The 24807-nt window shown below is 36.1% G+C and overlaps 3 protein-coding genes and 1 long non-coding RNA gene across 6 annotated transcripts in view; all 4 read left to right on the top strand.

Annotated features, from left to right (window-relative positions):
• The first annotated feature begins 249 nt into the window (after positions 1-249).
• On the top strand, positions 250-2541 carry mettl21a (methyltransferase 21A, HSPA lysine). Of its 3 annotated transcripts, none has more exons than XM_016560013.1 (5): positions 250-332; positions 1220-1306; positions 1514-1678; positions 1829-1940; positions 2013-2541. In XM_016560013.1, the coding sequence occupies exons 3-5, from the start codon at positions 1532-1534 to the stop codon at positions 2408-2410; spliced, it is 657 nt and encodes a 218-aa protein (XP_016415499.1). In that variant the 5' UTR covers positions 250-332; positions 1220-1306; positions 1514-1531; the 3' UTR covers positions 2411-2541. The 3 variants fall into 3 exon arrangements, with proteins under 3 accessions (XP_016415499.1, XP_016415497.1, XP_016415498.1); XM_016560011.1 differs by having other exon boundaries at positions 1220-1403; XM_016560012.1 differs by lacking the exon at positions 250-332 and adding an exon at positions 624-662 and having other exon boundaries at positions 1220-1403.
• A 6748-nt stretch (positions 2542-9289) lies between these two features.
• On the top strand, positions 9290-22687 carry LOC107745999 (dipeptidyl peptidase 4-like). Its single transcript, XM_016560028.1, has 26 exons — positions 9290-9330; positions 9499-9583; positions 10018-10110; positions 10437-10531; positions 11043-11117; positions 11200-11252; positions 11412-11481; positions 13007-13127; positions 13266-13420; positions 13939-14033; positions 14118-14250; positions 14358-14396; positions 14497-14595; positions 14922-14992; positions 15071-15124; positions 15205-15332; positions 15449-15496; positions 16316-16414; positions 16515-16584; positions 16675-16869; positions 19996-20050; positions 20233-20332; positions 20856-20914; positions 21064-21136; positions 21625-21698; positions 22237-22687. Exons 1-26 carry the CDS (start codon positions 9328-9330, stop codon positions 22327-22329), a joined length of 2235 nt encoding a protein of 744 aa, XP_016415514.1. The 5' UTR covers positions 9290-9327; the 3' UTR covers positions 22330-22687.
• A 1200-nt stretch (positions 22688-23887) lies between these two features.
• LOC107745998 (uncharacterized) lies at positions 23888-24453 on the top strand. Its single transcript, XR_001640646.1, has 3 exons — positions 23888-23948; positions 24034-24157; positions 24378-24453. It is a non-coding gene; the product is annotated as an uncharacterized LOC107745998 (long non-coding RNA).
• A 14-nt stretch (positions 24454-24467) lies between these two features.
• The window catches only part of LOC107745991 (glucagon-1-like), a 2712-nt gene continuing 2372 nt past the window's right edge, over positions 24468-24807 (top strand). The window contains exon 1 of the mRNA XM_016560023.1: positions 24468-24484. Within this exon, the coding sequence (XP_016415509.1) occupies positions 24468-24484 (17 nt within the window). The remainder of the gene's footprint in view (positions 24485-24807) is intronic.

Below are 24807 nucleotides of genomic sequence, written 5' to 3'. Positions count from 1 at the left end.
ATCACAACTGCCATACCTGGACATGGCTGACAGAGTTCAGTGCTGTTGAGTGGTTTGGTTTGATTGCTGATGGGATTGTTCAACACACAGCTGTAGGATTCATCCAGACACTCGATCTCCAGATTTAGAGAGAGATTGTTGCTGAGATCAGACACACTGATGCTGGACAATAAACAGTTTCATTTGTACCAGGAGAGAGTCACATGACTCACATTCAACACTGAACATAGCAGTGAACAGTTCTGCTGTGATGATCCTGATGATGAAGAACATGCAGAGTCTCTGGTGATGACAGGAATGGGAAGACGAGCTGGAAAACATGAGAGAATAAGGTGAAATATAGAGGGAAGAATAAATTAATTTAAAGCCCTATCAACAGTATATGATGAACTTTTCTGTCTGTGAGAACTTCTCCTTCAGTCTGCACACTGCTATAAGCGGCTGAATGTTTGTTCCTCAAACTCGGACAAGTCACATGTTACAGTTTATGAGAATATCAGCACAATTACATTTAATAGAAACCAGGGTTAAATTACTTCTGTTAACAACTATTTATTTATTAATTTGTGCATCTGCATATCACATTTAAATGCTTGGGTCCAGAAGGATCGGTCACATGGTGTTTACATTCTTCATCTGCCATTGAGATGAGCTTTCTCCAGGTATTATAGACCTTTTTGGTTGATATATCCTCTACTTTGTTTCACAGAAAAGTCAAATGTGAGGTTCACATTAGCTGAAAAGCAGTCCTTCACCCATAAACTACGCACTCACACATACTGAGCTCATGCAATTAAATATACAAGAATGCAGTATTTATCACACACGTTTTTTTTTTCCTCTGAAGAGTTGTCACACGACAAAAAGACCATATTATTACAGCAACTGTCAAAATTAATACAATGTAGACCAACTTACATTTAGTCAGACGGACAGAAAATGGCAGATTAGAACCCAAACTAACTAATAATAACTAATAATTCAATATAAAATAAAAAGCATGGGGGGGAAAAATATTGACTGATGCGAATGTGCGAAAGCGATCTCAATCGGGTCCATGACGCAGAAGGTTACAAAAACAAGCCTGACTGTAGCAACACAGATAATCAGCAGAAATAATTGTGTCAAAGTCACTTCCTTAATTGTGACCACATCCTCACTGGGCTTTTTCTCTCTCTTCCTTTTCTTTTCTTGTTTTTTTTTTTTCATGTTTTTTCAGAGAACGAAAATAAGAGTTTGAGCATCTTGGCGTATTCCTTCATGAAACACCACTAGCAGTTACACGCCTAAACATCAGATGGCGCAGGTGAGTCACGACTGACAGCAGTAAAAACGGACGAACGACAGATCGCTGAGTGGACCACGCTGAAGTCGTTCTACTACATACAACACGACATAAAAAGGTATCAGATATGACTTTTATTCTATAATTAACTTTTATATTATGATTAAAGTACTGAAAAGTCCTTAACTAAATCATATTTTATGTCTCTATATTTTTTGGTCTTGTCAGGCATTTTAACAGCTCAAGATGGCTTTGGTGCCCTATGATGAGAATCTACTGCCTGCGCTGTCAAAACTTCACCAGACTTCAGCTGAATTTCATCTGGCCAATCACAGGATCAGACTCAGTCAGGACTGGAACCGATTGGGTGTCGCTGCTGTGGTCTGGGACGCAGTAAGTTCAGGTTCATCATCTGCACTTATTGGGTTAAAAACTGGACTGGGGGAAAAAAGGCTGTAGGTTTGAATCCCTCAGGATTTGCTTACAAGTGTGTACCTTTTCCAGTCATCATAAATTAATAGTCCATCCTTGTTTATTTTCTAGGCAGTAGTGCTCTGCATGTTCCTGGAGATGGGAAAGGTGGATCTGAAAGGAAAAAGGGTTATTGAGCTTGGAGCTGGCACAGGTTTGGTGGGCATTGTAGCTGCTCTGCTTGGTAAGAATGAATACTTTGCCTGAAACATTTTTTTTTTTTCTGAATTATTTTAGTAATACTTAATTCTTGCAGGAGCCAATGTGACAATTACAGACCGAGAGCCTGCATTGGAATTTCTGGCTGCCAATGTGCGTGAAAACATTCCTCCCAGCCAGCAGGGGGCGGTACGGGTATCTGAACTTACCTGGGGTGAGAATCTACATCTGTATCCCACAGGCAGCTTTGATTTGATCCTGGGAGCCGACATTGTTTACCTGGAGGAGACGTTTCCCGCCCTCCTGCAGACTCTTGAACACCTGAGCTCGGAGAACACGGTGGTGTTGTTGTCCTGTCGGATTCGTTACGAGCGAGACGAGCGCTTCCTCATGGAGCTACGGCGGAGGTTCTCTGTGCAAGAGGTCCATTATGACTCTCAAAGGGACATTCACATTTACAGAGCTGTGACGAACACGAAAAACACCGAACTGTAAAAGCTGGTATTGAGGAAACTCTGGATGGAGCTTCCTGTTTGTAATTCAAAGCATTTTAAGCTTTCTAAAAAGTGTTGAAGCTGATTAAATGACGATATTTAACGGGGCTATGATGTTTATATGTTATGTTTGGCGTCACTGCTTGGGCAGCAGGTGGCGCTGCTATACAGGTCTGGAGTAGTAATCTGGCTTTATGCTAAAAATAGACACCTGTTTTGCCTTCAGCATCTCTTTCTATTCAACTTCACTTTCTTGACTTTTTTAAACCTCGTACTTGGGTTACGAATAGATTATTATTAGTAGTATTAGAATAGTATAGTATAGTTTATTAGTATTATAGTATTAGCCCTTTTCCTCACTCTGGATGTATAAAGTTCTTGAAAGGTGGGCAGGGGAGCACCAATAATCCTTTCAGCGTTGAGCTCCAGGTTGCTAAGACTGCACCAGACAGCCAGCTGCTCAACCTCGCTTCTATATGCAGACTCATCATCGTCCTGGATGAGGCCGATGACTGTAGTGTCGTCTGCAAACTTCAGGAGCTTGACAGAGGGGTCAGTAGAGGTGCAGTCGTTGGTGTAGAGGGAGAAGGGCAGTGGGGAGAGAACACACCCCCTGAGGAGCGCCAGTGCTGACGGTGCAGCTGTTTGATGTGAATTTACCTATTCTCACTAACTGTTGCCTATCTGTCAGAAACCTGGTGATTCACTGACAGATAGAGCTAGGAACAGAGAGCTGGGTTAGTTTGGTCTGGAGGAGTGCTGGGATGATTGTATTAAAGGCCGAACTGAAGTCCACAAACAGGATCCTCACAGAAGTCCCTGGTTTGTCCAGATCCTGCAGGATATAGTGCAGTCGCATGTTCACCGCATCATCCACGGACCTGTTATAATAAAATAATTGTTGTTAATATTAGTTATAATTATAATAATAGTAATAATTATTATTAGTAAAAAAAACAAGTTATTATTGTTGTTGTTGCTGCTGTTGCTGTCTATATACAATCCAAAATAAAGCTATTATTATGAGTCATATAATTAGAAATTAATATTATTATTATTTAAATATCAATAATAAATATCAACAATAAGAAGAATTATTAACTATTGTTGCTTTCTATATACAATCCCAAATATACCGATTATAATTATTATTATTATAATCAATATTATTTATTTAAATATAAGGAAACAATAACATTATTATTTAAATAAAAACAATAATAATTATGTATTTTTGTTCAATTGTTTTTATTTTTATTTTTATTTAGTCATTTAGCAGACGCTTTTATCCAAAGCGACTATACCCGTCTAACAGAATACTAAATTAATTCAGCTGGACACACTTTTCTTATTTTTTTTCCAACAAATGGCCAAGCAATCGCAGACACTGACAAGATACGCGATACAGAACGAGACCAAACGCGATATCAGCACGTCTCCACACAGTAAACAAAACAAGCGTTTCCTAGCAACGACAACTGCACTAAACACTAATGAGACAAGTAAATACACTTACGAGCTGCTTTTAACTTCCGCTGATAAAGACTGCTTCTCTTAAAGAGTTTTTCTTTACACTGTTTTCAGCTGGCGCTTGAACACACTTTCCTTATTTTTTTCCACAACAAATGGCCAAGCAAGCGCAGACACTAACAAGATACGCGATACACAACGAGACCAAACGCGATATCAGCACGTCTCCACACAGTAAACAAAACAATTGTATATAGAAAATGTCATGATAATAATGATAACGGTTTTCTACATAAATTAATTCATTACATTTCATCTGTTGCTTAAAAAACATGCAAACAATGTATGTTTTCTTTTTGTGTATTTTTATGTAGGTCTTTATTGAACACACACTAGCAGTTCACATACTTTCTCCTGCAGTCTGCAATGTTTGTGAACAAGTGAACTCTCCACAGTAATTTGTTTTGACGTTTTAGGATGTAGAAGGCCAAACCCGGATTTATGTTAGCTACGCTTTTGATGCATTAAACCCCAGATACTTATCATCAAAATGACCCTTATCTTGGATAAACATGTCTCCAGTTTTATAACTGATAACCCACATCCTCTCAAACCAATCAAAAACTCCAGCAAAGACTCTTCCAGTGTTTAGGCTCTGAGATATTTCAAATCAATCAATAATTTGAGAATTTTTAATTTAAGAATTGCAGATGTCTTTTTATGTTTCTGACGTATTGCTGTGCACTTGGAAATTTGTAAGTGCTATGATCCATTATTGTGTCACAGAATAATTATGTGTTTTTCTTGATAAACAAGTCATTACTGGACCAAAAGTGGCATGACATCGTCCCTGATGCCACTAGAATGTCGTTAAAGCACATCACCTGTTAAAAGCAACTAAAAAAAGAGGATGTTTTAAATGTGCTGCGGCCCATGCTGCATTAGGCCATATCGAATTTAAGTGAGTGTGTGTGTGTGTGTACTTGTTTGCAGAGGAAGTCCGCTTTGTGGCAGATGAGACCGATAGTTCCACCTGAGCGCAGTCAATAAAGAATACACTATGATATTTGTTGAGCTTTTAACAGGCTTTTAAACCCTTGTTGTCTGCTGTTAAATGATTTCTGAAGATCCGCCGATATGGAAAAAATTATTCTTTGAAGTTTCCTTCAGCCTTTCTGAGTCGCAAATTTGAAATATTTTGTAAAATGTCATAATTCACTTTTGCTCAAAGCACTGCCGCAGATTAATTGCGTCACCAATTTTTAAGATCTACTTCCAAAGACGGTTGTAAACAGGCTAAATACAGCGCACATGGCCTTTTACTGTTTCCGGCTGTTTTCTGTGACATCACATCTTTTCAGCCCCTTTATTGCAGGAGCCGTTCAGTGACATCAGTAGACTTTGGTCTGATTGGTCAAAAACTAAAGTCATCCTGGAATTGTGACTTGCTTATCGCAAAATTAGCACCATAATTACAGTAAACGCCTGTCTTGAATGCGTGGATGTGACCTTTCACTCCTATATGATAAAAATCTTTCGTGAAATATCTAATCTGTCGTATTTTACAGCCTTTGACATTGGAAAAAGCCCTTAGTTATCGTATGTTATCTTCTATGTTATATTAGCTTGAGTCCTTTTGTTCTAAAAAAATGCAATATGGTCGGTTACAGCCAGTTTGATTTCAACCCTTGATAAAATATAATAAATAATAATAATAGAAATAAATAAATACATATATTTTAAAAGTTATTTTTTAATTATTATTATTAATTCACAATTTTAGGTAATTTAGATTTAGTAATTTGATTGACGATAAAATGCAGCAGGTTTTTCAACCCAATAACATGATAAAACGTCACTACTTTATACAAGTTCAAAAATTCACATGCTGTGATTTGTACGAAAACATACGATTTTTAGAAGAAAAAAAATCGAGCTTCACCCAGGGGCGGACTTAGTGATTTGGGGGCCCTAAGCAAATTCCAGGTATGGGGCCCCAACACAATAACTATGTGCTCTTTTACGACTAACCCTTATTTTGCTCGTTCGCTCTCATAGTTTATTTATCCCTTCACAACCAGTAATTAGTCAACCTGATGCTGTTCTAAAGCCATATTAGGCTACCTTTTTGGGGGGGGATAACAAAAGAAGATTAAAAAATGCTTGCACTTGTCCATTTAATAAATTGTAAACTTTTTCAATATTTTTACAAAGATGAAATCCCATGCAACTCATTCCATAGTCCAAGTGTTCTGAAGGCATATGGTAGGGTTTGCCGAGAAACAAATCGAAAATGTAATCTATTAAGCAAAAATCTCCAGTCATTGCATTCGTGCATTTATACAAGTGCATTTATATGTGCATTTATAGGCTACGAGTGCGCGGCAGTTCGCGCCGCCCTGTTGAAAAAAACAGCATATGCTGGTTAGGTATGTTTTGAAGCTGGGATGCTGGTTTGAGCTGGTTTAAGCTGGTCCTTTGCTGGTCATGTGCTGGTCCTAAACTTGTCCGACCAGCTTAAGACCAGCACATGACCAGCATAAACCAGCAAAGTACCAGTTTAAACCAGCAAAGGACCAGCTCAAACCAGCAAAGGACCAGCTTAAACCAGCTCAAACCAGCATCCCAGCTTCAAAACATACCTAACCAGCATATGCTGTTTTTTTCAACAGGGCGGCGCACCAATGAAAAGCACACAAGAGAGTCATTTTGAAACATCAAGACAAATAAAATTATGACTTGAAAAACAATACTTTCTTTACTGAGGTGAATATCTCTGTTCTGAGACAGTCAGTAATATTCAGCCTAGAATGCGCGCAAAGAGCGCTCCCTCATATAATCACTAAAAGCTGTCACTCACTTCAGTTTATTGCCATCTCACAACGTTCCGTTAATAAGCACTCTACACTGCACAACGAATCTTTTATTTACATTGTATCTACACTTTGTTATAATGAGAGGATTCCCGAGCTTGCAGAACTCAGCAAACTCTACATTTTGAGCGGTGAGTGGATTCTAACTTAAACGCTTCTGGTCATTGCGTTCAAGAAATGAACAGATATGTCTGTGATTGGCTATTGTTCAACGCTGCAAATATGTTTCTGCAATATCAGATGGGGCCCTAAGCGGCTGCTCACCTCGCTTATTGGTTAAGTCCACCCCTGGCTCAGTGGGGGTAAGCAGATTGCACAAAAACGTATAAGATTGTATGAATTTATACGAATTAGCGACCAGTTTCCCAAAACGTAAAATAGTTACGAATTGCCATGAGATAGTGTTGGGTTTTTTTACGACTTGATTAAGAACAACAAAAATTCAGTCGATGTGAATCATTTTAGTAGAGTCATTTAAAGAATTGGTTCAAAAGAACTATTAGTGTCATTGGCACAATGTTGTTATGCATTAAACGTTTTGTCAAAATGACCAAATATCGGCCTATAAATCATCTTTAATTCGTTTTCCTGTGACAGTTTTTGCCTTGAGTGCACTTTAAGTCTCTCTGAATTAATAAAATTACATAATGTTAATATACAGTTTTATATTTCCAAGGAGCTCTTTCGATACTAAAACCTGCCTGGAAAATATTGACATCGAATTTCCCTGCAGCTCCCTCCAGCTAGTTATCCAATAGTTGTTCTTTCCTCTGTGGCTTTAAATGCAGTGGCAACACCGTAAACAATCATTGACTCTCGAGAAACCACAACTACACAGTGCACGACTGCAATCCACGGTTATAAAATAGCATTGAACACCACACCCAAAGGAAGCATATGCTTAGACACCAAAATAAATAAATACACTCACTCACACTCTTTCAAAGAACACAGAAACGACTGAAGAATGGAAAATCAATGCAATGCATAATGCTTTATGCCAAAAAGAGGTGTTCACCCTATTCCTGAATCATAATATTTGGAAATAAATGTCTAATGTGGGAGGAAATCCACTCTGACTTAATCAAATTGTTTATACAAAGTAGAAACATATGCAATCTATTTTTCAAAATGGCCTACATGAGGTTTAGAATAGCTTTTTAGGACTTAATTCATTAAATTATGTTAAAATGTTTATTTTTATTTTATTTATTTTTGATGTAGTATTTGTGTTGTTAAATCCTTACAAACTTAAATCGGGGAATTTGTTTTCATACAGAGCGTGTGGACGCCAGTATGCTAAGGTCAAACACATGCTTCATCTCCTTTAAAACAACTCGAGGAAGTGCGCCTATGTCAGCTCACATTATTTATTATTTGCTTTATCAATGACCATCATAAATTTTATGGTCTGAGAGACAATATGCTGTGCTGTAAAGCTGTGAGAAAACAGGCCCTTACAATATGTGCGAGGGAATGCTGGCTTTCCATAAGCTTACATACGATTAATATGGAGAAAATAGCACTGTTTCTTAGTTTAGAAAAATGTAATGCCATTATGGCATGAATTCCATTCTGGATAATATTTGATGAAATACTATGTCAAATGTTTGTTTTTTGCCTTTAATTCATTATTTAGGCTAGGCCTAAATCATACTGCTAACATTTCATATTTTCATTAAAACACTTTTGTTTTTATTTATAACAGAATGTAAAATGTAGGTTAAGTTTTAAAGCTTTGATTCATAAATTGGTTTACTCATTTTAAACCGTTTTCTGTCATTAGTAGGTAAAATTGTTGGGAAGTCCGATTCAAATCCGTTCGATCGATGTTTCAATGAATCGAATCGGACGATTCATGAGCCAGTCGATCAGCGCTGAAAAGTGTCCACGTTTCGTTTTTGTTGTAAAATGGCTGTTTATCACTTTTGTAGAACATGTTGGACCAGTACCTGAACAACAAAGACTAGTATTTCAAATATTAATACGACTGACAGTCATTAATAAAAACATTAATGATTCCCAGCAATTTTACCAATGCACGAGTTTTGTATTTATTTGCGCTTTACAAACCATTTCGACCGAGTCATTATTACCAAATCGAATCAGTTCAAAAGAACGGATCGCGAATTGGATATCACTGCATGTAATGCATACACGCTTCTCACGAGTCATCCTCACGGCTCATGTAATAAGGCAAATATAGAGCGTTTGATAATGCAAATGTAAAATGATTTATTTTGCATGAATAGTTGAGGGCACTGACTCTTTTCCCTCATAACATGCCATCGTGACAAACTCGAGAAAAGTTTGTTTTTGTGCAGAAAACGCCACACTCAGCTTCATTATAGTTGTGGCATGCGCTACAGAAAAAATACTGTATCACTGACTAAGATACCGCGTTTTAAAGGAATGCGAACTTTAATCTGTCACCATTTTATTGTTTCCTTTACAAGCAAAGTTGATGTAATATTTAACACTCCTGCTCTATTCGACTCTCGGGAGCGACAGAGAAACCGAATTGCGCTGGAAAATAACGGAATTCTGAACCAAGACTCTCGCATTTCACTCTAAGATGGTCAGTAAGTGCTTAATAGTGCAAATATCGAGTGCACAGTCTGTAAAAGTACGTTTTTAACTTTAGAAAGTTGTGCGTAAAAGCGCATTTTGGAGAGTATCACAAGGTGCTGCGTTCTTTGCGTATATGATTGATTTAAAAGTGAGTGTTATTCTTGACATTTTTTAGGGAATTGGAAAATGGGTTCTGGCAGCATTTGGGATCGTAGTGATCGTTGTGTTAATAGCTGTTCCAACAGCCATTTTTCTCAACGGTAGGTGATTGTATATGGATAAATCCATGCGCATGTGTTTGGATACGTTTATTAATATGCCTCATGAAATCAATAGCTATTGGTGATTGATAGCTCTATGGATTCATGTTAAACTTATAAATGTCAAATTGTTAGTCAGAGATGTTTTATGGGTGTGTAAGTCTCACTGAAGTAATGCTGTAGTTAGGCTGTCACAGGTGATTGGCTGCAGGAGTGCTTACATCAGTGTTTTAGATGCTGAACGGAACGCTCTGCAGCTCTTATCTGAGCTATTATCTTCCCCTCAATCTGAACTTTGTTACAGGATAATGATTTTGCTTATATAATTGACATTTTTTCATAAAACACATTGACAACGTTTGTGCTACAGTAAATCATATCTATCTATCTATCTATCTATCTATGATCTGTCTGTCTGTCTGCGTCTCTCTCAGAGGATAAAACTGAATCCCAGAGGACTTTTACTCTAGAAGATTACTTCAATGGAACTGCAAGAACCAAGTCATACAACATGCGATGGGTCTCAGGTACTATGAAATAAATAACCCCTACAAATAAATATATAAACCCAAATATAAAGTATACGGTGACTGTACCGTGGTACACTGATGGTATCAAATAGCAACACTATGGTACTTTGAAATATACCATGTACCCTGTTTTTTATATGGTTCTACCATATGGTATTTTTTGTGTTTTTAAGTGCATATTCATGTTCTGTGGTATTTACATACCATGTCAAAAAACATGGTAATACCATGATACTGTTTGCAAGTAAACTTCTGTAAGTGGATATTGACATGTTTTGCAATTAAATCATTTGCTGCACTATTTCTGCACTATTTTCATGCAGATGATGAATATCTTCACAAGACAGGAGAAGGTTCATTGTACCTGATCAGTGCAACCACAGGAAATGGAAGTGAATTTGTGAACCAACAGATATTTGTAAGAGCGTTTGCCACATTTAATCTTTTCTGAATAGTAAATGGTGTTTTGAAATGTGGTTTGAATGTCACATACTGGATGTGTGTGAACCATGACACTTGTCTAAGTGATTTCTATGATTTTTGTCAGATGGGCGATTAAACAAGTGAAAAATCCCATAAATTTACATTTAAAGACGTGGGGTTGGGTCTTTTTATAGTTGGCGCAGTAAGCAACCACTTAGCAACTACCTAGAATACCCTAGCAACCACATAGCTATGTACTAAAAACCAGTTTTGTACAAGAAAGCACCACTCATGTTTCTTCTGAAATTCTGAAATGGTTTATTCGAATCAACCCATGTGCAACACAAATTAGTTTTTATACATATAAATACTGACTTAATTTGGTAGCGTTTCTCTAGATCTGTTTGAAAGTCTGATAAAAGCATCTGTTAAATGGCTTAAATGTAAATGCACGTTTGTATTGATTCCTTGAACTTACAACGGTTGTCTTTCTTTGATGTTATCAGTCCCGTGTGGCAGCTTTTGATTACATGGTGTCAGCGGATCGAAAATATGTCTGTTTCCTGAGCAACTACACTAAGGTAATCAATGAAACGCTTTGATGGGTAATTAATCATTTATCGTCTTGGTATCCAGATGTTTAATGTTGGCTTTCTTCACCAGCTATGGAGACACTCCTACACTGCATCGTATTCCATCTACGACCTGGAAAAAGGGTTTGTTTACTAGTGTTTTTACTTAAACAATCGTTCTATAACGCTAGCTAGCTGTTTATGCTAACAAACTGCATGCTATGGATCTCTGTGCTGTGTCATAACTGTGATTAATGATCACTTTGTATTTATTTAAGATGACTGACTTGCTCTTTATTTCAGGGATTTTATAAATACGGATATCCCACATGAAGTCCAATACTTAGCATGGTCACCAACTGGCCACAAACTGGTGAGTATCATATCAGTTTGCTACTTCATGCATAAGTTGTAATGTCATGTACAGGTGCATCTCAATAAATTAGAATGTCGTGGAAAAGTCCCTACCATGTATTGAGTACATGTACAGTAAATGAACATACTTTCCAGAAGGCCAACAATTCACTAAAATGTTATTTTTTATTGGTCTTATGAAGTATTCTAATTTGTTGTTTGTGAATTGGTGGGTTTTTGTTCAATGTGAGCCAAAATCATCACAATTAAAAGAACCAAAGACTTAAACTACTTCAGTCTGTGTGCATTGAATTTATTTAATACACGAGTTTCACAATTTGAGTTGAATTACTGAAATAAATGAACTTTTCCACGACATTCTAATTTATTGAGATGCACCTGTATATGTCATAAAACCTTATCAGTATTTTCGTCATTTAACTAGTTTTTGCCATGTCATCATTTATTCTTTATGTCTATGAGGAACTTAGTTTGCCACATGTGCGAATATGTGCATTTAAACAGTTTTGAGGGTAGCTAACTAAAAGTAGCAGCGTTAACAACATTTTTGACAATAGTTAAAATGGTATAGCTTTTCCAGTAACAGATAATTTTTCCAACAAATAGCATTGTAGCGTGACAAAATAGTTTCAGTAGCATCGAAAACAATGTAGCTTTTTTAGCTTATAAGCTAATTTCTCCAACAGGTAGCTCTGTAGCATGACAGATGTTTGTGCACACAGCTTCCTTTTTGTAGCGAAAAATGTAATTAAATATCGGGATTTATCAATATATTATGGGGTTTTCTAGTTTCATTGGTTATTTATTATAAAAGATACTTTAAGTGTTTATGGTTAACTAACTAAAAGAAAGTGTAGCTTCTCCGGTAAACTAACAAATTTTTACAAGTAGCACTGTATCATGACAAAATTGTTTTGTCACATGGCTTTTCGATTTGGAACTAACTAAAAAAGCAATGCTATGAACTTGACTACAGTTTTCAGTAGCGTGACAATAGCTAAGCTATTTTTGAAAAACAGTGTAGCTTTTCCAACAACAAGCTAATTTTTCCAATAAGTAGCACTATAGCATGACAGAGATATTTGCGCACACAGCTTCTTTTTGTTAAATGAGTTTAATTAATTAATTAATTAAATACTGTGATTTATAAACATGGTGTCTGCTAGTGTTATTAGCTATATGTTCTAAAATATATATTAAATGTTGAGGGCTGTAGCTTTTCCAGCAGCAAGCTAATCTTTCCAGCAAGTAGTGTTGTAGCATGACAAAATGCTGGCTAAAATATGAGTTCATAATCCATAATATTGCTTTCTCCAGTGAAAAAGTCCATCCTCTGTTGTCCACTCACATCAAAATCCACGGACTTATTTGTTAAGAACTGTTTTGGACTGTTTTTACTTGTAAACGGTACTTGATCAGGACAAGCTAGCTTCTACAAAACTGCTTGTTTTCCAAAACTCCAAAACCTTTGCACACATATTCCTACCCAACAAAAATGTGATATTCTTCTCAAATCCATGCAGGCTTTTGTTTGGAAAAACAACGTCTATGTGAAGGAGACTCCCACCTCTGCATTCAAGCAGGTCACTACTGATGGAGCCCACAACCTGATCCTCAATGGCATTCCTGACTGGGTGTACGAGGGTAAGAGATACATATTTAATGCTGATGAATGTTACCCATTCATAACAGAGGTCTTTTACCTTTTGAAGACTTATTGGAATAGTTCACTGAAAATGGTCCAAAAAAGCAAGTGATCTTGTGTATCTGTGTTCTCTGTAGAGGAGATGTTCTCCACCAACTTTGCTCTGTGGTGGTCACCAAATGGGAGGTTTGTGGCGTACGCCAAATTTAATGACTCAGGAGTCCACAACATTGAATACACATGGTACGGAGAAGGCCAATATCCAGAAACGGTCTTAATACCGTACCCCAAGGTAAAAGGAAAAAAAATTAAAGTAAAATGTGATGTTAAAGGAATAGTTCGCCAAAAATGAAAATTTGCTGAAAATGTACTTTCAAGCCATCCAAGATGTAGATGAATTTGTTTCTTCAGCAGAACAATTTTGGAGAAATTTAACATTACATCACTTGCTCAACAATATCCTCTGCAGTGAATGGGTGCCGTCAGAATGAGGATTTGTTTCTTACAAACATACAGCTTTTTGCTTCACAAGACATTAACTGATGGACTGGCGTGGTGTGGATTACTTGTGGATTATTGTGATGTTTTTATCAGCTGTTTGGACTCTCATTCTGACGGCACCCATTCACTGCAGAGAATCCATTGATGAGCAAGTGTTGTAATGCTACATTTCTCCAAATCTGATGAAGAAACAATCTCATCTTCATCTTGGATGGCCTGAGGGTGAGAAAGATTACACAAATTTCCATTTTTGGGTGAACTATTCCTTCAAAATATAATTTTTGACACTCCCATTTGCTTGTTTCCAAGGCCGGAACCCCAAACCCAACCGTCAAACTGTTTGTCTTCGACACAAACACATCCACGACCAATGAAGTCCTGGTTCCCAGTGTTGTTGGTGCAGGGTAAGGAGTTTTGGAGTTTGCATCAACCAGACTTTCAACCAGATGAAACAGTAATTTGACCTAAAACGATGTGTTTTATCACAGAGAGCACTACCTGAGCACTGTTACATGGGTGTCCGATGAGCAAATTACAGTGCAGTGGCAGAAAAGAACGCAAAACTATGTTGTTTTGAAGACGTATGACTTCAACGGCGATGCTTGGACTGAAAGTTCACTGGTACCTCTTACTTCTTAGACTGTTGTAGAGTCACTGAATTGACTGAAGCGAAATCTTTATCCAATTGCAAATCTTTTTTCTCGTATGTGTTTTTTTTTTTTATATAGAGTCAGGTTATCACAAGCAGCACTGGTTGGGTTGGCCGGGTATGAATTATTTGATTACAAAATTACCAGTTGATGTTTAATGCAATGTTGAGTCAAGCTAATATGTCTGTTTGTTGGTTTGCTTGCTTTGTTTTCGTAGTTCTCTCCAGATGAACCTGTCTTTCGGCCGGACGGCAGCAGTTGTTATTACATTATGAGTGACGAAGAGCATTTTAAGCATCTTGTTTATTTCAATGGAGTAAGTTATAAATTACAGAATTTAATCCAATTTTGTATATATAAAATGTATAGTTAAACTAATATTTAAGGTTTTATTATTGCATTAATATGTATTGAATATTGACACTAATAATATTTGAAAGATATTTTATTTTAGCATTTTTTATTTTTGTATATTTATAATTTTTTCAGGTAAATGTGGCAAATTGAGCCATTTTTTAGTAACCTATTTTATTTTTGCATTCAGCTATTTTAAATGTCAAATTCAAGAAGAATCACAGCGTTGTATGTATTCTGTAAGTTTGCATTTTTTTTTTTTTTATGTTGTTCGATATTGTTTCCTAGACAGAAAAGAAGTTCCTGACAAGAGGAAAGTGGGAGGTCACCAGCATCCTTAAGGTCACGAACGATGCTGTGTACGTTAATTTACTAGAAACTTCTGTCATTGAGTGTTCGAGATTCTTTCCGCAACTTTTTTTCTCTGTTTGCCACAGATACTATGTGAGTAACGAGCACAATGCAAGTCCAGGCCAAAGGAATGTTTACAAGTGAGTGTCACAAGCTGAAATCAATCAGATATTTTCTTGAGTTGAAAATTAAATAAATTATGCATTTGCTTTTCCGGCAGAATCACCATAAACGACGCTTCCCATTCTGAGCGCGAGTGTCTGACCTGTACCCTCAATGCAGACCGGTGCAAATATAATTCTGCCCTGTTTAGCACTGAAGGAACCTACTACCTTATGAGCTGTTCTGGTATGTCATGTATATTCATTTTTTATAGCACTTCTCTATATGCAAAGTACATAAAGCACACAAAAGAAAAAAACAATTAAATGTTCCCATCTCCTTTTATTTGTTTGTTTCTGAAGGTCCTGGACTGCCTCTGCATACACTGAGAAACAGCCGAGATGGAACAGGTACGGCTAAACATTAAAGTCATAAAAATCACTGGCATTAGCAGTTAGTTCACAGAGTAGCAGTTAGCATCCCATTCAAGTCCCATTTACTGAACGTTTTTCGATCACATCCCCACCACTTCCCATGTCCTCTACAAAAATAAAATAAAAGATTATTCATTCATCATTCATTCATTTTTTATTTACATTTTCATATATTATTTTGTAATATAAGTAATATACTGTAAGCATAGAAAGTGCTTATAAGAATATAATTTCAATATTAAAGCCATATGTGTATATTATACAGTAAAATATACAATATATATTGGAATACATTTATGTGAAAACAACTTAAAATTTGTTGCAGTGCTTGTAATCACATTTATATAATTCATTAAAAAAAATTATATTCTATTAAAATATTACTATATTCTAAAAACGATTATTATATATATCTGTATGTATTTGTATATATGTATATAAAATACTTCCTTCAAGATTCTATAAAATTTCTGCCTAATTAATTGCAATCTAAATACCATTATGGTCTAGCGATTACAACTTTAACCCTTTAAGAGCACTATTTCCTGATGCGCTGTCCCTTTAGAAGGGCATATCAGAGTGAGTTTCGCTGTATTCATGTATTAAAATTAGTTTAAATGTATTAATTCATTATAAAATAGTTTTTATAATTAATTAAATAGCATAATTTTTTTATAATTTATTCGTTATCTGTCAATTATCAGGTTTGGCTAGCATTCAATATCAGTGCAATTCAGTTCAGTATCAGTTCAATTCCTGGTACTAACTTACTGAATTTCTCAAAACGGTTTTTAGAGGTGAGAGTTCTTGAAGATAACAAAGATTTGGAAAATGCTCTGCAGAACATCGCAATGCCGTCAGTTACGCACGGCACGCTGAAGATCGGAGAGTTCGGTAAGGCTGACTCTGCAGGAGAGCGAAAAATCTAATCAAATAACCTAGAAAATATGTTTGTTTTAAATCCTAATCTTGTGGGGGGGGTTTTTTCCCTCAGACCTCTGGTACCAGATGATGCTGCCTCCTAAATTCGACAAATCCAAAAAATATCCTCTGCTCATTGACGTGTAAGCTAGCTCAATTTTTTTGTGATCTGATGTTGAACTCTGATCTGGGTTTGATGGCCACTGCAGTCTTGATTCTTTCATATCCTGTAGATATGCGGGCCCCTGCAGTCAGAAGTCAGATTTCCGGTTCAGGGTGGGATGGTCCACATACTTGGCCAGCACAGAGAATGTGATCGTGGCCAGCTTTGATGGTAGAGGAAGTGGTTACCAAGGAGACAAAATTATGCATGCCCTCTACAAACGACTCGGCACTTACGAAGTTGAGGATCAGATAACAGCCGCTAGGTACAAATATGTATCCACACTGCTCTCAAGTGAATATTTATTGAAGTTTTTGTGCTCCAGACATGAATAATTCCTCAAACCATGTGTTTTGTTGAGGAGAGGTGAACTGTTACTTTACTAAGTGATCAGACTGACAATTTTCCACCTTTTGAATATTAAAATGGTGAAAAAATCTCATAGACTTACAATAAAGGATCCATATCTAAACTCTTTTGGCTTGATTCAGTAGGCAATCACCCAGAATACAATGAAAACTACCTAGCAACACCTTAGCAACCTATATCTTAGAAACCATTTAACAATGCCTTAGCAACCACTCAAATCATCCTGGAAACTAACTGGATCCTGGATTCCTTTTGACCACCCAAATCACCATAGCAACGACCTGTTGACCACCCACATCACACTAGCAATGCCCTAGCAACCACTCAGAACACCCTGGAAGCTACAGTCTGTAGCAACGCTATAGTGACCACCAAAATAATCCTAGCGATGTCCTAGCAACCACAGAGCTTAGCAATATACAACATTTACTAGCCCTAGTGATCACCCAAATCACCCTGCAACCACCCTGAACCCTCTGGAAACTACCTAGCAACGCCCAAGCGACTACCATGAACAGTGAACACCACTTAGCAACATCCTAGAAACCACCCAGAACACTAGGGGTGTCCCCGACTAAGGATTTTCGTAGTTGAATCGGAATTTTCGAATCTTGCTGATAGTCGACTGATAGTCGAATCATATGTTTGGGGGCGGGGGGGCAAAATACATTGCCAAGAGACTGACGTTAACACACAGGGAAAATGTGTAACGGACGCCTCGCAGATACATTGTTTTATATTTTGATTAAAAGAGTTTAACATTAAACGTCAGCGAAACCCTAAGAATTCACAACATTTTTTACAATAGTGCTCTCATTATAACGTTATGTATATGACAGTAGTTATTAATGTTCTGCATTTCTGTTTTGAGCTGCACGCGTTGAAGATAGCAGGTTTTTAATCAATGGGATTTCAGTTATCTCATATAGAATACGCTTCGTTATTTATACAACATAAAGTTAATATTATGACTTATAGGCTATCTGCACAAAATGCCTCGAATGCACAAGTGAATGTGTCTGTGCGGCTCTGATGCGCCAAGATGGTCCTCTGTCGGTCACGGATTATGGAAAGTGAAACTTAAATCTATAGGGTTGGTTGGATTTATTCACACACGTTAAAATATTTATTTAAAGCTTCTTTCTTTTCAGATTCTTATTTACAGCATTATCATAATAGGCTGTATATTAACTTTTAGGGAGAAAACCGGTAGTTCTATGTGAAATCAGACATTTGATTACCCCCATATAGCCAAAATGGCATGATCATAACACCTCAGCGAATATTCGACGGTGAGATTGATAGTCGAATCAGGCTCCTCCTATCGAAGCATGGAATCTTTGACTATTCGGGGTCACCCCTACAGAACACCCTGGCAACTCCCATATCAATGCCTTAGTAACCACTCAAATCATCCTAGAAACTACCTGGCAATGTCCTGGCAACCACCTAGTACACCTCGGAAATTTCACAACATACTAGTAACCACCCAGGGGTGCGTTTCCCATACAACGACGTAGCTCACTGATTAACCACCATAGTACGATGCATTGTTGTGGAAACTAACTAGCCAGTCACGACTGTTTCCCGAACACGGTCGCATCTCCGTCATTTGAAACACATTAGTTCAACAATTTAGGGCCGTTGTTAATGACGTCACACGCATGTGGTGGAGTAATAACTTTTGCTAATTAATTGATTCGAGATCTTTGAGATGCTGCTATATTGAACATGGCACCTGATTACTAATTTACTATGTTTTGTTCCCTGTCATTTTACTTTATTTGATGTTTGATTAATCGCGGGTTTCCTCTTACGTCACGGGGTTCCCTTATTTATGCACATGCGCACTCTTCAAAAACGGCGCTTATTGAGGACGCTCTAAAATTTATCGATTAAAATGTATATATATTTAAATTGAATGGAAGATATAGATTGTACTGTGGTTACCATGACAACCTCAAGCACTTGCCACTGCTCTATGTGAATGTGAATATGTAGATTTACTATAGCAAAACTAAAATGTGTTTAAATGTACGTCTGACCAAATCCACCGGTTCGGTTTGGCCCCCCCAAACTCAAACGTCAAGCTACGCCTATGCATGTTAGCTTGCTTATTGTGCCCAAGAGCATAATTTAAATCCATAAGTCCATATGTCTTACTAACAAGAAACTATACTTCTAACCACAGGTCGAGAGCTGTAGTTCCTACCACGTAAGTTTGCGAATGTTCGTTTGAACTATGGTTTCGGGAAACACTGAATCACTGAACTATGTTGGTAACGACGGAACTTGCGACCATAGTTGGCTATCAATGCTTTTGGGAAACGCACCCCAGAACAGCTTGGAATCCACCTAGCAAAGCTCTAGTGACCACCCAGATCAACCTAGTAACGACCTAGCAACCATCAAGAACACCCTGGAAGCTACAAACTGTAGCAATGCTCTAGTGGCCCTAGCAATGTACTAGCAATACCGTGGAAACCATCAAGCAATGCCCCTAATGATCACCCAAATAACCCTAACGACATCCTAGCAGCCACCCAGAACTCCTTGGAAACCACTTAGCAATACTCTAGCAACCACCTAGAATACTTCAGAAACCAATTTAGAAACCAATTTTAGCTACAATCTAGTAACTTACCAACATCTTAGCAACAGCCCAGAACACCCCGGAAACCACCTAGTGACTTTCTAGCAACGTAACAATGCCCTAGCAACCACCCAGAACACCCTTGAAACCATCTAGCGACACTCTAACAATCACCTAGCAATTTAGCAATGCTCTAGCAACCACCTTGAAGACCCTAGAAACCATCTTGCAACATCTCTACACTGAAAAATTGTAGTGAAGTATACTAGCAATATTTCACTCACATTTTAACTATAATAATTGGTAAAGAGTGAAAAATTTAAGGGGGTCTGAATACTTTCCGTACCCACTGTATTACATTGCATATAATTGACATTTGAATTGAATTTATTAGAAATGACAATTATATATATTTTTCTTCATTTTTAGACACTTTATTGACATGGGTTACATAGATAAAAACAGGATTGCCATCTGGGGCTGGGTAAGTTTAATTACCAGAAATCTTTGTTCTGATATCATGAATCTGACCAACTTCATTTTAAAGGGATGATTCTTGTTTTATGTGTCTTTAAAATAATGACACTTGCTTTGGTTTTCATGCATTTTAAGTCCAAATACATCCTTTTGGGCCACTGTATAAGTAACCATGTGTTTGTGCTGCAGTCTTACGGCGGCTACGTCACTTCGATGGTTCTGGGAGCTGGAAGTGGAGTTTTTAAATGCGGAATGGCCGTCGCTCCGGTGTCAAAATGGGACTATTATGGTATGCTTTATGTGTTATTGTCAATGCAGATTACTTGCAAATTGTGGTCTGTAATTGATTACACATTACATGATGAAAATTGTAGTTAAGTAACATAACCTGGATTACACATATTAGGTAATGTAGTCTGACTACTTTTAGATTACTTTTAGATTACTTTTGACCTAGCTCGTTTGTCACATAGACTTCAATGTGATTATTGTGTACCATACTGATTAAAACACAACAAATAAAACAAAGAAAGAAAATAGATTTCATTCGTTTATCAATATCATGAAATCAATACATTTCGAATAATTTACTTCCATTGTGGGAATGTTATCTTGTAATCCATAAAAAAGTTACTGTAATCTGATTATAAGCATTTTCAAAAGTAATGTAATCTAATTACAAGTACTTAATTTTTGGGGTCTGATCATGTAATCCAGGTTACATGTATTCCGTTACTACCCAGCACTGATTATGCTTGTACATTTCATTTTCCCATCATGTGTTAAGACCGTTGTACTGTAATTTCCCCCAGACTCTGTTTACACTGAGAGGTACATGCTGACGCCAGCGGAGAACCAGGCCTTTTATGATGTAAGTTGTGCTTGGAAATTCTAAAATTGTTTGATAAACTCATTGGTTTCCCCATGATGACGTCACAGAGAAGCATGAGTCAGTTCTAAAATAACTCACGCAAGTGCTGCGTCACACGGGATTTATGGGATGTTATTATTCTTATTCAGAATTCCACAGTGATGGAAAGAGCCAAGAACTTTAAATCAGTCCAGTACCTCCTGGTGCACGGCACCGCTGACGGTGAGATATGACCCGTCTGTCTATATCTCTGTCTCTTGTCCTGTCTCTGCAACGGAGCAAACTTAAATAAAACTTAAATAAATGGAAATGAAACTAAATTAATATGAAAAAAAAAATGTGTTTTTAAAAACTGTTTTAATATTGTTCATTTTTATTAAATTATGTACAATGCATAAATCTGATTCACTGAAATTTTCATATTCAGCTCTTATATATTATTTACTTTTTCTGTTTCTTTAAATATCCTAAAAATTTAATTTTTTTCTTTTAAGTCATTTTAGTTAATAAGTATTCAAAATATTTCCTAAAAACTACAGAAATGTTTCCTTGATATTTTGAGCTTTAGATCAATAAAAAAAATATTTTTATTATTTTATTTAAATTTCATAAACATGTAAATATCTTTAAAATATCACCAATGACGTGACGTTAAAGTGAAAACTCATCACATTATTTTTTTTTTTTCTGTTTGTCATTGGTGCTGTTAGATAATGTTCACTTCCAACAAGCTGCTCAGATCTCTAAAGCACTCGTGGATGAACAAGTGGACTTTGATGCAATGGTAAGACAGCAGCAGAATTGCATTCTATTCATGCAAAGTTATTCTAATAAATTAATGAATATAGTAATACAAATATAATAATAATTTATATTATTACATATTAATTGATCAAATATAAAATTCTACATATATTAAGTAATACAAAGTTATGCCTACATTTATATCATAAATAAAAATATTATATATAAATTACTGAAAGTATTGCATATATATAAAAAGGTTTCTTAATTTGTTTTTTTACATTTATTTTTATATTTGTTTTATATATATGCCTTTTTAAAATTGTCCTGCAGTATAGCAAATTCATTTTTAAAAGTACACATTTAATTTAGTCTCTTAAAACCAATAACATTGTAAAACAATTACTAAACATTAATAAAAGAATTAGCATCATCAGAGTTTTTTGCATGTCACACTGGAAGACGTGAATTGTTCATGTCAACAATCCATAAAGCAGCTCCAAACAGTATTAAAATAGATATATGGTAATAGATATATAAGTGTTTTTCACTGGTGATCTGTTCTGTCTCTCTGTCAGTGGTACACTGATGAAGACCACGGTCTCGGCGGATCGTCCAATCAGCACGTCTACACTCATATGAGTCACTTTCTGAAAAACTGCTTTGCTTGAACTTGTGAAACTTTCCACTGGACCAAATAAGCCCACCCAGGACCCACAGCACTGAATCCACGTTACTTCCAGACCACTTGACGCACTCAAACGCGTCAGGCGTGTGCGATTCCCCATCAGCTGCCACTGAATCCACAAGAAACCCTTTAGCTACAGTACTGTGCTGCAAAGACGGACTCGTTTTAGTCATGTTTATCAGTTTCAAATGTACAGTCTGAACAACTGAGTCATGAGTCTTTAGTACACCGAAAAAACATTGAAATATTTACTGGGTAAACACAAAGCTTGATGAGCTAGCTAAAGAAAAATGAGAGTAATCTTTTGTTTCCAAAAAAAAAAAGGTATTTGAATTAAATACTCTCAGATTTAATTATTATTATTATTTATTATTAATAATAATTTATTTTAAGCTAGGGAGAGCAATATTGTGTATTTTCCAAATCAAGTTCATTGCCAGCTGTAAGTTTTCATGTAAAGTACAAAAAGATTAATGTTAATTTAATATTTTAATATTCTTAAATTCAAATATATTAAACATAAACTAATGCATTAAAAATATTTTCACACTTTAAATATTTTTTATCAAGCTTTGTATAGTATCAAGAAATCTTATCGGAGTTTTTAAGAAAATATTTATTGTATGTGCCATTACTTTTAAAATACAAGCCATAACTTGTACAATATAGCAGAGATATTTTCAATCTGTAATAAAATGTAACAAAAATGTGCACAATTGTTTGTGACTTATTTGCACGTTTACACTTTACACATATTAAATAACATTTTCTTCAAGTTTAAGAAGTATGAAATATATTCAAAATCCATTCATTCTTACAAGCCAAGCCTCTTTTGTCTTTTACAAAAAAAATATTAAAATATTTTTCTAGTTAAAGTAGTGATTTTATTGTTAACCCGATTTTATTAAAAAGCTCATTTATTAATAGCATTTTTAATACAATTAAATTTTAAGTTTGTTATTAATGCACAACAAATTGTACTATTTTCAACAAAATAAATTAAAAACAACAAATATATAAATATTTGATATGCTAGTAATCAAATTCTGGGAATTTTTATATACTGTATGAAGAAACTTTGTCCACCACTTTTGTTTATACAATGTTGTCACTGACATATTAATACTGCATTAAAATGATTTGTGTTAATCAAAGCACACTGATTTTGATCAGTGCAAAGCATCTCGAGTTGGACATAAGAATCATATGTGACTAAAAAAACACATGAAAAGTCAGTTTATCACGTTCTCATGAACAGAGTATCCGTTTCCCCCTTTTGATTTTTGCCTACAATAGCACTTCGCACGTAATTTTTCTCTGGGTTTATTTGCGAAAGCCTCCATCCTGCTGTCTCACACCTCCAGGACGGCTCTTATCTGGAGGTACTTTGGCACATCTCTCTCTTTACGCAAACACGAGCGGTTTCATCCAGAGTGGGTAATGGACTGACACTAATGCATCTGAACGCAAACGTACGTGTGTGTGTGGGCTGCCGAGATGGGACGGCCCACCTGGACCGACTATATAAGACCCAGACGATTGAGAAGAGGCCACGAAACCAACAGGAGAAGATCCAAACACACTCAACTCTTCCATCAATTGGTAAGTTGAAGGAGCTCTTTGAGAGACTCAGAGCCTTGTAGATGTTCGGTTGGTTTCAAAAGTGTTTTTTCTCTCATCTTTACAGAACGTGTGTCTTCAGAACTGAAAGAAGCTGTCAAGATGAAAGGCGTCAAATATCTCGCTGGTCTTCTTCTGCTCCTCTTTGTTCAACACAGCATCTGTGTCCCACTTCAAGATGACAGCACAAGGTTGGAGAAATGGCCTTTTATGGTGTTTTATGTCCTTTGTAGTCTGTTTCTGAGCAATAATTTATGATAAAAGCACTTGAAGTAATAAATTCCTAGTATGCAAGTGCTTAAACACGAAATCTTCACTTTATAGCTGTTTGAGGGCTTTTTGTTTGGAAATGTGGGCATTGTTTTGTTCAGTTTATGTAATGTAACACTCATATATCATCTGGTCGTGCAGCACAGAGACAGTGGAAAGTCTTCCGGCGAGGGGTAAGGGATTCACGAGCGCAAAGAGACATTCTGAGGGAACTTTCAAAAAAAGGTAAAAATGAACCAAGATTTGGTGTAAACGAAAAAAAAAACAAATTTACAATTCAAATAAAAAAAACACCCTTTCTTTTTATAGAATGCATATAAAATGTATCAAATAACATAAAAACAAATTATGAATAAAACAAACAATATACGATAAATATAAAATATATACTGTATATATTTTCTCAAATTAAAATATAAAATATATATCCGAAAATATTTTTGTGTATGGAAACCTAAAATATGTTACAGAACATGTTTTCACATTTATATAATTTATTTATTGATATAATATATACTGACATTATATATATACAGTATATATATATATATATATATATATATATATATAT

This window comes from Sinocyclocheilus rhinocerous, unplaced genomic scaffold (genome assembly GCF_001515625.1).
Source record: "Sinocyclocheilus rhinocerous isolate Xijiao unplaced genomic scaffold, SAMN03320098_v1.1 scaffold1339, whole genome shotgun sequence".
NCBI classification, from domain to species: Eukaryota; Metazoa; Chordata; class Actinopteri; order Cypriniformes; family Cyprinidae; genus Sinocyclocheilus; species Sinocyclocheilus rhinocerous.
Note: the sequence above shows the minus strand (reverse complement) of the source record. Positions and strands in the feature narration are given on the sequence as shown.